At 33.5% G+C, this 13,405-nt stretch overlaps 1 protein-coding gene across 5 annotated transcripts in view; it reads left to right on the forward strand.

Annotated features, from left to right (window-relative positions):
* The first annotated feature begins 575 nt into the window (after window positions 1-575).
* LOC143051630 (mothers against decapentaplegic homolog 4-like) overlaps window positions 576-13,405 on the forward strand; it is a 35,416-nt gene continuing 22,586 nt past the window's right edge. For 4 of the 5 annotated variants that reach the window (XM_076224528.1, XM_076224530.1, XM_076224532.1 and 1 more), the window contains exons 1-5: window positions 576-685; window positions 6,689-6,957; window positions 8,829-9,003; window positions 10,896-10,925; window positions 12,408-12,479. In XM_076224528.1, coding sequence (XP_076080643.1) covers window positions 6,721-6,957; window positions 8,829-9,003; window positions 10,896-10,925; window positions 12,408-12,479 — 514 coding nt within the window. In that variant the 5' untranslated portion in view covers window positions 576-685; window positions 6,689-6,720. Of the gene's footprint in view, window positions 686-756; window positions 815-6,688; window positions 6,958-8,828; window positions 9,004-10,895; window positions 10,926-12,407; window positions 12,480-13,405 lie in introns of those variants that run through there. The other variant, XM_076224529.1, reaches the window with a different exon arrangement.

Genomic DNA, 13,405 nt, shown 5'->3' on the forward strand with positions numbered 1-13,405 from the left:
TTTCTTTAAGTATAGCTTATTTTGCCAAATTGAACCATACTGGTAGAAGCGAAATATTATTTCACTATTTAACTTTCATTAGTGATTGAACAAAACTGAAAAAAATCACATATTTTAGTGTTAATTGTTTTTTTTTATACTATCATCGTATATATATCGTAGCAAGTGCATGCTCCTTTAAGATCCTTTAACTGTTTAATGTCAGTTTGGTATATTTTATGACTTTATTCTTTATATTTTTGCTCTTAATATTGCAATGCTATTTTTGTATTGTGTATGATAAATGACTTTAAAAATATTTGTAAATGTTTAACTTTTGGTTTGAACCATTGGAGGAATTGATTATAAATATAAAAAAAATAATTGCCCCCTTTCTCTCTGCAAGGTGCCCCTTCGAATAAACAATTTTAAACGGAAGTAAACTTAACGCCATCAGCGAATATTTGTAAATGGTTTGGTTTGAATAATTCGAGGAAGCGATTAAAAATATACGATGAAAATGATGCCCCCCCCCCCCATTTCCCCTGCAAGGTGCCCCTTCAAATAACAACAAATTAAAACGGAAGTAAACTTAACGACATCAGCGCAGGCGCATTGGTTTATTTTGATTTTACTCGCGCCATGAAAAAATAAATAAATTAAGCATGAATTAAAAATGATGACTTAACAATTGATCGTTGCTCGGGTAAGTAATCAATAATAACCTGATGTTAATGAGGAGATAATTTCCACACCTGAAGTTTCATTGATTAAGTAAAATGGAGCCGGCAAATGGCCTCCAGAAGCTGGCACCAGTCTGTCTGGCTATGACATAGTATGCTGGGAGTGGGGACATTATGATTATCATACGAGGCCATATTTTTTTTTATTTTTTAATTTTTGTATTAAGTCTGCTGTTCTTTGTTCTTACTTGTTCAAGTGTAAACAAAGTATGCACATGACATAGATTTGATGCATAGTTTATTTGGAAATTATTATCTGCTTGTTGATTATTTCTGAAAGTATAAATAAAGAATTTTATAAAAAATAAATTAATTAAAATAAATATTGATGGATTCAAAGGAATAAATATTCAGTAAAAAATATTTGAGGAACAAGTGGTAATTGAAAAGAAATATGAATTATCAAAATATTTTATTTATAAACAAACATGTTTTAAACTTTTATTGTTATTTAATAGGTCTGTATTTTCTGTTACTCTAGAACACACCCGTGATATAGCGGGTCCATGACTGAATTAAAGTATATAACTATGTGTAAGCCTTATTTTAGTATTGGTATTGTCATCTGATAAAGTCGTGCCGATTATAAGATACACAATTTTATCTACTTTCAAATCTTTTTGTTTGAACCCGTCGACCTGGAACTTATTATTGGTAATATTCATGTCCTGGAATTGAGCATTTTCTAATCAACAGCATTGTCCAATAAAGTTGAATTCTTTGATTCGCTGTTTTACATCATGCCCGCTAAAACATTGAAAACTGTACCTATATGCCTTATTTCAAGTCCAGATTTTTAGCATTTTAGTAAAGTCTTACTGATTAAAATTCTACAAGATTAAAATTCTACAATTAGTTGTGTCAACCCTGTGATTATGACCCGTGTATATAGCAAAATTAAATACACCGTTTGGTGGTGCGCCTGTCAGATGCGGAACGTACAGATAAGGTAATAGGTAACAGGTGAATATGGACCATAATTTGCTATTGGGCTCGTTTCCTATAACGATAGAAAAGTGATAAAAATGTGTATTACTGTAAGAAAAGTTGTAACTACATCTAAAGATGCCTTTATTTTTATCAACATACAAGTGTATGCTACTCTTCCCTAGAAAAAAAATTGAAATTAACAAATTTCAAAGATTATACGACAGTATTTTTGTGTCGTTTCTCGCGTTACTTTTCGCTTCAGAAGTTCATAACGCTGACTGATTTATAGATAATCGTCACCGGCAAATTCGTAACTTTTGCTTTCAAATAATAAAGAACATCGACCAATAAGAATAGTCAGAAGAAAATGCCGAGAACTATAAGTATTTCTGTAGCAGGTGTAAGAACACTAGCGTTACTTTGGTTTCCAATTTCGTAAGGCAAATTTTAGATGATGTAATCTGCTTTGTTGTAATAGAATTCTTTTATAACAATATGCAAATATGAACTCTTGCGAGATGTTCAAACAGGTAAATCAGAGATGATTTACATTCTAGTTTTGTTCTTCGTAATTAAGTTAGAAAATGACGTTATCGTTATGCGTTACATTTCAAACGAAACAGAAGTCCAGTTATTTCCTTTTTTTTTATTAAAATTGTTTTTGTCGTTAAGTTCTAATCATTTCCGGTCATACGTGAAACATGTGACTAACATGTGATCACGCCCTTACGGCCGGATGTATGAAATACTAGGTCTAAACATTGTTTTTGTTTCCAACAGGATGTTAGCAAACATAATCTGTAGACTTGTTTCGTCTTGTTTAAAAAAGGAAAATACAATTTTCAAAGAGATTGCACCGGGGGTCTATTGTTTTTCCTATGTGCATAATGTTACAAACGATCTTGTGTGAAAATAAATGCCCAATGACTTGACAAAATCTATTTCAGATTTGACAGACGTTATGACACACTTTGTTTCCTGATAACCATGTAAAGGGTCCTTGGAAAATTCAATCGACATTACGTCTCTTATCATTGTGCCGATGCTCGTTGGATTGATTTTGCTTCAGCAGTAAATATAACTGGATATTTTAGGTGAATAAAGATAACTTAATAAAAAATACATGTTAATATACCGTTACACTTGGAGTGTACAAAGTTGGTATCTTTGTCACAATTTTTAATTATTTTTTTTTATTCATGTTCTGCAAACACTTTTAAGAAACGCAATAAACTTGTCAAAGGAGAAGTAAACTTTTCCATGCATGACTTGAAAGGAAGTACTTTATTGATTTTAGCCCACTAAAGTAGGTTAAAATGTGGAAACCATGTAGATGGTGTACAGGTCACAAATATCACATGGTGCCTATTTTAAAGATTTTAATTCCAAGTTAAAAAGTTTTTTTCTTTACTGGATTTAAAGAATTTTACATTGCCAATGATTTGGAATAAATTGTATATAACTGGAATTTCAAAACCAAATATAAATACATTTTTTTGGCTAAAACATCAAGATACAACGATTATGGTATCCTGTATCAATGAAGAAAATATGGAAATTTCTGAATAAATTGTACTAATTGTTTTCAAAACAAGCACATATTTAGGAGTTTTATAATACTGTTACATTTAAGATGGATTTTAAGAAAAAGTATACTGTTCAGACTATTTTAAGCAGGTTTTGCAATAAAATAAAACTAAAAAAATGCTTTCGGTTTCTTATGATTTCCTGTCGCGTTTAAAAAAAACTTTAATTAAACGTTGAAAATAAATTTTAAATATTAACATGAAGCAAGTAACACTAGTAATGGTGTTCATTTATGTCTTTTGAAATATATTGTACAAAATAAAGAAAATAAAGATTGGTTTCCTGTTTGGGTTTCCTGTCATGTAAACGGTGAATCAAAATGTATTATTTTTTTCTTGAAAAACTCAATTGTTCCATTAATACTATTCTAACACCAACCCACAGAATAAAAGTTAAAGTTTTAGAACTTATAAAAAAGGATACAAAAAGAAACCAAAGGCCGAATACCAAATTATGGTCCATATACTATTGGTATCGGTATCGGATTCGATCCGGAACTTGTTAATTATTGGCATTATTAATTATGTGGAAAACAAAAGGGTCTGGAGTGGTGTAATTTTTAATCTACACCATTGTCCTATATTAGTTATATATAAAGTTGAATTCTTTGATTTGTCGTTTTTACCCGATGACGGCTGATAAATTGGACCTCGTAATTTTAGTATTATAGATGTAAAACCAATTGATAAGACAGTAACCCTATATAGTCATGATACCAAGTACCATCTTGTAGGACCAAAGTGCGGAAGAAATCTTTTTACCCAAGAACGATACCAGACTTCATTGCCCTACCACATACTGCCACCAATGCAGGTAGTCTTGAATGCTTCAAGGCTTCCCTACATAAGATGAACTAGAACAATTCCAAGATGTTTTTAAATTCACTGTATATATGATGTACACAGTCTGCACTGTTAGCCACTAGTCATATGCCCCAGACTAGGAAAATTTCGTGCGGACTAGTTAGTTTTTGCAAAACTTTGTTTGGCCCAATAAGAAAAATGTCAGAATATTGGTCTTCAGACCAGTAGTTGAAAAAGTTTTTGGTGCAGACTGTGTACATGTATCATGCGTATAGCAAAAATTCAAATCAACTAATACTACTTATTTCTTGTTTAAATTTTAAATGTGCATCCAAAAGTGGAAAAATAATCAACTTATTGATGGTGGCAGCGTATTGGTAGAAGTACATGTAGAAGTAGTGGACAACTTTTAAATGCATGAGATTTCTGACATGCTTTTGCTATTCCAGTGCAGGGGTTAAGAAATTTTGTTATAGCTCACTAGCCCAGGTCTAATTGGTTGCAAGATTTTACTAGCCCTGTTGGAAGAACTACTAGGCCAACAAAACTGACCTGCTAGCCCTAGTATGCCTTAAAATTAAGAGTTTGCTGCAATAACAATGAATTCTATAAACTTAACAATTTTTTTATTCATTCACAGCGTTGTACAGTAGATTTTTGCAAATTGGATATTCAAAACTTATATCAGCAAAAAATATTCCATTAACATATATTCAATCAATTGATAATTGATTGATTGATTGATTGATTGTTGGTTGCTTAACATCCAGTGGCAAATATTTCATGCATATTCAGGACGAGAACAAGTTCACAATAAATACAATAGGTAGGTTGATACAATGGAGGCCATCATGCATGATGGTCGGGGAAATTTTGATTGCCACTGGAAAATGAGGGTATATTGGATAGGGACAGAAATTTAGCCTTGCAACAGGCCACCTACGGACCCCTCAAAGAGTTGTTGCAAGGGTTCTTAACGTGCAAAGAGCGTGGCACTCACTTTACACGAGGCATCAGATTTAACGTCCCCTTCTGACCGGGCGTGACTGCGAACTTGATACATCTCGCACAGCCAAACGGACGCCCCACTTCAGCAAGCGTTTTACTGCCGGTCGGGAGAAGACCAAGTGACCATATTTCTATACCCCAATCACCCTTGAATATTCACTGAAAATTCTGATATAACACATGTATAATGAGTTGACCAAATTCGGGGATGATACAAGTCTTGACCACTGCTATACATGGGTATGTAAAAGGATTGGAGGGGGTCTTATCAGATACAATAGCAGCATCACGTTTGTGTAAAAGAATTATCAGCACTTATTTCAAATTTATATCGGACAAAAGTCAGGTTTCTGCTGTCAAAAGGGATTGACATTTATATTGCAATAAATTAATCAGAAGGAGGTAAAATCAGTTTGCATAAGCAATGTACAATACAACCCCCTGTACTGACACATCGATATTGAAAGTAGAAGATCCACCCAGAGTTATTTGTTCTATTTTAAAACTTGTACAAGATCAGTTCAAATTCTGGGAATCCCGGATGACGTAGTTGAATCTGATTGGATAAGATTAGAAACGCCAAGAATTATTTGTTACTAGTCCATCGAGCATTTTGTGTTACACGTTTTGGATGCCTGAGGTCTAAACTTTGTAGTCCCTGGCGTTGGGCTAGTGGATTTCTTAACCCCTGCAGTGTCATGGACCAATAACTTTAGAGGTCCTTTCTATATTTTATCGTTGGCTTCTACATGTATAATACACCTTAAATATTGCTCAGGGTATGAAATTAGCAGCAATGGCCCCTTAAATTTGGTTTGGGCTACTCAAATTTCTGCTTTTTTTATATATGACTATGTAGGCTACAAAATTTAAGCTGTGGACTACCATTGCCAAAGTCTTAAGTCCTAACCCTGTAATGCTACATGTATTTGTCCACCAATACCAAACATCACAAAAGTTCCATAAAAATTTTGACATCACAATTATACTTGTAGGTCACCAAAGTGACCATACAGCTTTCAACACTGGGTAAACCCATACCATATTCTATCATGAAAGCCCTGAAATGACAAATGTAAAACAATTTAAATAAGAAAACTAACAGCCCTATATAATGATATAGTAATATACACAAAATAATGAACGAAAAACAATAAAAAAACAAATATGATATTTGTCATGTTTGTGAGGCATAAATTTAACACAAATGACAGCTTCTGATTTTCTTTTATAACTTTCAGACTAAGGAACATCGTTAAACCCCATGGGGTCCTAGGCTCAAACATCAGCTGATGCCTGTTTTAGTATTGTTTACAGCCGAATGTGCCATACTGGCATAGGCAAGGAAGAGGGAGTGAAATCTTTTTGTAGTCGAATATAGCTTATGTTTGTCCCTTAGGATGATAAATATACTGCCACTTGGTAAAGCTTTTTCATTTATTATTTATAATAATTCTCTTAAAATCAGTGCCAGTGGACTGTTTTCTTGCTAAGAAATCTGTTAAAAAAATATTTGCCTTTCTTTGGTACAAAAATGTACCTACATTGTACCCTATTTTTTTCAGCATTAAATTCATGCCTAAAAATCATGTAGAGTTAGAAAAATTACCACATCTAACTTTCTTTTATAACTTTCAGACTAAGGAACATAGTTAAACCCCATTACCACCATGGGGTCCCAGGCTCCAACATCAGCCGATGCCTGTTTAAGTATTGTTCACAGCCTAATGTGCCATAGGCAAGGAGGAGAGAGTGAAAGCTTTGCCAAACGGGCCATTGAAAGCTTGGTGAAAAAACTGAAAGAGAAAAGGGATGAATTGGACAGTTTGATCACAGCTATAACAACCAATGGTGCACATCCTTCTAAATGTGTGACAATCCAGCGGACATTAGATGGGAGACTTCAGGTATAAAGTTTGTAAAAATACATTTATACATATACATGAAAAAGGTTATTTATGTATTATTGTCTTTTTGTTTATTTTCTTTAGTTACATCTTCTGACATCAGACTTGGACTTCTCTTGAACTAAATTTTAATGTGCGTATTGTTATGTGTTTACTTTTATGCATTGTCTAGAGGTATAAGGGGAGGGTATAGATCTCATAAACATGTTTAACCCCACCACATTTTTGCGCCTGTCCCAAGTCAGGAGCCTCTGGCCTTTGTTAGTCTTGTATTATTTTTAATTTTAGTTTCTTGTGTACAATTTGGACTTTAGTATGGCGTTCATTATCACTGAACTAGTATATATATATTTGTTTAGGGGCCAGCTGAAGGACGCCTTTGGGTGCGGGAATTTCTTGCTGCATTGAAGACCTGTTGGTGACCTTCTGCTGTTGTCTGCTCTATGGTCGGGTTGTTGTCTTTTTGACACATTCCCCATTTCCATTCTCAATTTTACATTATAAAATCTTAATCTTTATGTTAGTAAAAATTAAGATATATGGTTTGAATGCCAATGACATGAATGATACAAAACTCTCCACATAATGACGTCTCATACTTTAAATTCAGGAGATACAAAATGTATATAAACAGCATTTTCAAATGGAGATGAGAATACACACAAAATTCACAGAACACTTCACAAAAAAAATAAACAAATAATAGAATAAGCAACACCAGCTGCACCAAAAATCAGGTAAAAGAATGCTTTAACTTTTTATATTTATATGTGTTACATATAATTAAAATTGTCTGTACAGTCTATACTAATTTTCTATGTCTTTTTGTGTTTTTTTTTCCATACTAGTCAGGAATAATCGCACAGATTTACAATTCATGCACAGGAGACAGGCGCGGATCCAGCCATTTTATAAAGGGGGGGTTCCCAACCCAGAGTAAAGGGGGGGTTCCAACTATTTGCTCCCATTCAAATGCATTGATCGGCCAAAAAAAAGGGGGTTCCAACCCCAAGACACCCCCCCCCCCCCCCCGCTGGATCCGCCACTGGGAGAATATAACACAACCTGGCACAGAGAAGCTGAAAAGAATGAATGATTAGGGATGAATCCATGATTTCTGAATGGGGGTGTTATTCTGTAATTCAAGAAAGTTGAATAAATGTTAATGATTGAATGCTTACGTTGAATAAAGCCAACAGTAGTAGACCATGTAAACAGCTGTTTATAGATCATAAATTAAATGAGAGAAAACAAATCTGGGTAACAAACTCAAACCAAGGGAAAAACATCAACTATAAAATGGAAGCAACAGAAACACTGAAGTGCAACAAAAATAACCCAACAACAATCTAACACACATTGATATGAACTATAAGATAACAACTGCCATGTTCCTGACTTGGTTAAAACATTTACAATCTTGAGAAACATTTTTATTGATGATCAAAGGGTAGTCTTTCTACTCCCCTGGTATCCATGAACAGCAACTTTAGATGGGCTTTTCCATTAAAATGTATGTGGGAGGTTAGGAAGGGAAGCTTAACTATTGAATGTGGGCCATGTTTTTTTTTCCAGTGTGTATCTATTACCATTATGCATGTTTCGTCAAATTATCCAAAAAGATGGTTCTTGGTTTAAAAAGTAAAATCACAAAAATACTGAACTCAGAGGAAAATCAATTCGGAAAGTCCATAATCACATGGCAAAATCAAATAACAAAACGCATCAAAAATGAATGGACAAGAACTGTCATATTCATAAAGGGATATTTTGAAAGTCCCTACCCTCCCACATATATTTTAATGGAATAGCCCTAATGATTTGTAAAACAAAAAAGTGCTTATTCGTACCATGAATTTGTATTTTTACAGGTGGCCGGGAGGAAAGGTTTTCCTCATGTGATTTATGCGCGTATTTGGCGGTGGCCTGATTTGCATAAAAATGAACTGAAGCATGTCAAATACTGTCAGTACGCTTTCGACCTGAAGCAGGATAGTGTGTGTGTTAATCCTTATCATTATGAGAGAGTTGTTTCCCCTGGGATAGGTAAATATTAGGTTCAACACAGGTCTTCTTTTTGTTTGATTTTGACAGTAACTAAGAGAGAAAATTCTAAGCAGCAATAAGAACTACTGTGTTTAAGAAAAACAACGTTTATATAGCCAAAAATGTACAATGGGTTTTCCATTCTGTCAGTGTATTATCATGAAAACTTCTTAACTTGCTTTATATTATCTGAAATTTCCTAGAAATCTTATTTGATAACCTTTATTACGAAGTCTTTGTCATGTTGGTTATCAATAATTATAGATATAAAAAAAGAAGATGTGGTATGACAACTCTCCAAAAGAGACCAAAATAATACAGAAATTTACAACAAAAGGTCACCGTACGACCTTCAACAATGAGTAAAGCCCATAAGGCAAAGTCAGCTTTTAAAGACCCTAAAATGACGATGTAAAACAATTCAAAGGAGAAAACTAACGGCCTTATTTATGTACAAAAAAAAGAACTAAAAATAAAATGGTAACAGATAAACATAAAGACTATTACAGTCTTCACGCTGAACTGATAAATCTACAGGCCCGCAGCTCAGTTTTTGAAAATTTTAAGTTAGATTCTGTTGGCCTGTAGGTCTGATTTTTACAGGCCTGGGCTGCCACTCGGCGTGAAGACTGCTATTATATTAAAGTTAGTTTTTGTCGAGCCTGCAACTTTTGTTGCAGAAAGCTCGACATAGGGATAGTGATCCGGCGGCAGCGGTGTTAGCTAACTTCTTAAAAGCTTTATATTTTAGAAGGTGGAAGACCTGGATGCTTCATACTTTGAATATAGATGCCTCATGTTACGAAGTTTCCGTCAGTCACATGTCCAATGTCCTTGACCTCATTTTTATGGTTCAGTGACCACTTGAAAAAAAAGTTCAGATTTTTTGTAATGTTGAATTCTTTCTTATTATAAGTAATAGGATAACTATATTTGATATGTGCGTACCTTGAAAGGTCCTCATGTCTGTCAGACAGTTTTCACTTGACCTCGACCTCATTTCATGGATCAGTGAACAAGGTTAAGTTTTGGTGGTCAAGTCCATATCTCAGATACTACAAGCAATGGGGCTAGTATATTCGGTGTATGGAAGGACTGTAAAGTGTCATCTGACCTTGACCTCATTTTCATGGTTCAGTGGTTATAGTCAAATTTTGTGTTTTGGTCTGTTTTTCTCATACTATATGCAATAGGTCTACTATATTTCTTGTATGGAATGATTGTAAGGTGTACCTATCTAGCGGGCAGATGTCATGTGACCTTGACCTCATTTTCATGGTTCAGTGGTCAAAGTTAAGTTTTTTGAGTTTTGGTCTTTTTATCTAATACTATATGCCATAGGTCATCTATATTTGGTGTATGGAAATATTTTATGATCTTTATGTCAGTCTCGCAGGTTTTATTTGACCGTGACTTCATTTTCACGGTTCATTGCACAGTGTTAAGTTTTTGTGTTTTAGTCTTTTTTTCTTAAACTATAAGTAATAGGTCAACTATATATGTTGTATAGAAGCATTGTTAGCTGAACATGTCTGCCTGGCATGGTTCATCTGACCTTGACCTCATTTTCAAGGTTCATTGGTCTTTGTTTAGTTATCTTGGTTAATGTTAAGTTTATGTGACAGTTGTATTAAAGCTTAGCTTTATACTTAGGACTATCAACATAATATCAATGATTAGTATAGAAGGCGAGACATTTCAGCGTGTGCACTCTTGTAAAATTCATGTACTGTTCTTCTTAACTCATTATTTTTTAGTACATAATATGATATAAACAATTGATATTTTAAAACAATAATTTTTTGGTAATTTCTGAATTTACAGAATTTTATCTGTTGTTTTTTTTTGCATTTTGTTAAAACTTAGACTATCATGTTTTTTTCTATTTTTAGATTTGTCAGGATTAACCATACAGCATGCAGGTAATTACATCAATGAATGTGTACAGTGAAACCAAGATATCATAAGTATACATATAGTTATACACTTTTTTTCGTCATATTTTATCATATAAACACACAAAAAATTACATGCTTCCTGGACTCATCAAAATCTACTGGGACTCACCATTTCTAAAAGTGATGAGTCCAGGACTCACCATGAAAAATTCCTTGTGAGAAACTGATACAGTAACCATTTGAACTCTATATGTGAGGTCTATGATAATAGACATGCATTCCATTTTTTTGCCCCACCTACGATAGTAGAGGGCATTATGTTTTCTTGTGTCTGTGGCTCCGTCTGTTTCGCCCATCCGTCCTGGTTCAGGTTAAAGTTTTTGGTCAAGGTAGTTTTTGATGAAGTTGAAGTCCAATCAACTTGAAACTTAGTACACATGTTACTTATGATATGATCTTTCTAATTTTAATGCCAAATTAAAGTTTTGACCCCATTTCACAGTCCACTGATCATAGAAAATGATAGTGTGAGTGGGGCATCCATGTACTATGGACACATTCTTGTTATGCCTCATTTATGGACATTATGTTTTCTCGTCTGTGCCATCTGTTGGTCCATCTGTTCGTCTGTCTGTCCCGGTTGAAGTAAGTTTTTTGTCAAGGTATTCAGGTTAAAGTTTTTGGTGAAAGTAGTTTTTGATGAAGTCCAATCAACTTGAAACTAAGTACACATGTTCTGTAAGATATGAATTCTAATTTGAATGCAAAATTTACCCCAATTTCATGGTCCACTGAACATAGAAAATGATAGTGCGAGTGGGGCATACATGTACCGGGGACAAATTCTTGTGTCTGTTCATCCTCCATTATTAGGTAGTTGAAACATAATACACATGTTCTTATGTAGTCCAGGTGGCTAATACTGATATAAACTGAAAATTTTTATGCAAAATTATGGTAAGGACAACAATTTCATAAAAAAAAAAGAAGATGTGGTATGATTGCCAATGAGACAACTCTCCACAAGAGACCAATTGCAAAATGACACAGAAATTAAAAACTATAGGTCACTGTTCGGCCTTCAACAATGAGCAAAGCCCATACCGCATAGTCAGCTATAAAGGCCCCAAAATGGCAATGTAAAACAATTTAAACAAGAAAACTAACAGCCTTATTTATATATACTAAAAAAGTGAACAAAAAACAAATATGTAACACATAAACAAAGGACAACCACTGAATTACAGGCTCCTGACTTGGGACAGTCTTATACATACATTATTTGGCTTGGTTCACTGAAAGTGTGAAACCATTACATCAGCTGGCATGGTTTCCATTTGAATTAAAAGATCAAAAGTAAGATATGATGTGTTTAGATAAATTATTTTAGTTTTTGGTTTGACAATCCCTACTTCAATGATGTAACCATGACGATGATTTTGAATTTGTACTCAATCATGTCAATGCAAGAACAATAACTGATTCATTATTTTTTATTATTTTTAGCTCCACCCACCAGACTAGTGAAAGATGAATATGGAAGTGATATCGGTATGGAAGGGGCAAGTAGTCAACATGGTAGGTTGTCATAGGTTGATGATGTCATGTGGTGTCTATTTTATGCTAATTAGTGGTTTCAAATTATAATGTTAGTCAGATTCAGAAAACACACATTGTTTTCATAGCATGGCATGTCAAATGTGACATTGAGAAACCATCAAACCACATGCAGAAAAATGTGTGTTTCTGACTAATAGAGAGAACGAATAATTTAACAATTTTAATAATAAAGGAAGTAGGATAAGGTCTATAAATACTTTAAATTGATATTTATTTATGATATTTTCAATTTATAATCTGCATTTCTAGCTCACTTGCTTTGAAAATGGTTGACCTTGCTAAATTTCACATAGTAGATGGACAATTGCACAGAAAATGTTCACAATAAGATGTTTCAGGACCTAGAAGGATAAAATAGCCATTGCTGTAATGTAATTATATTGTTTGATTTTGAATGACTGGCAGAAGTGTTGTTAGCCAATCACATTTAATTTTAAATCAATGTTTTTTTGTATTGACCAATGAAATGCTGTGTTATAAAAATCATGCATGATTTGTCAGCTTAAATGTATTTTTTTTGTAAATAAAATTTGTAATGTTAAGTTAAGTTGATTATTTTGAAAGTTAGAAAATTTTGCAGCATCATCATAGACTTTAAATTGTGCTTTTAAATTTTAAAATATTAACTGTTTGACTCTATTATAATAATTTTAAATTTAAATTTTGGGCATTATGAAAATTAGATTTTTTATGGTTATTTTTTCTCGCCCTTGTTCAGCATTTGTTAAGCTTGCAACAAGCCATGTGTATTGAAGAATCAAACTGATCTCTCTTATTCATCAGACACAGGCCTCAGAATGGACCTCAAACTATATGCCAAAAAAAGTTGTGTTTTTTAACGCTTTAACATGTTTACCCCTTCCCTTTATAAATTGTATTCTTTT

Source organism: Mytilus galloprovincialis, chromosome 11 (assembly GCF_965363235.1).
Source record: "Mytilus galloprovincialis chromosome 11, xbMytGall1.hap1.1, whole genome shotgun sequence".
Classification (NCBI taxonomy): Eukaryota; Metazoa; Mollusca; class Bivalvia; order Mytilida; family Mytilidae; genus Mytilus; species Mytilus galloprovincialis.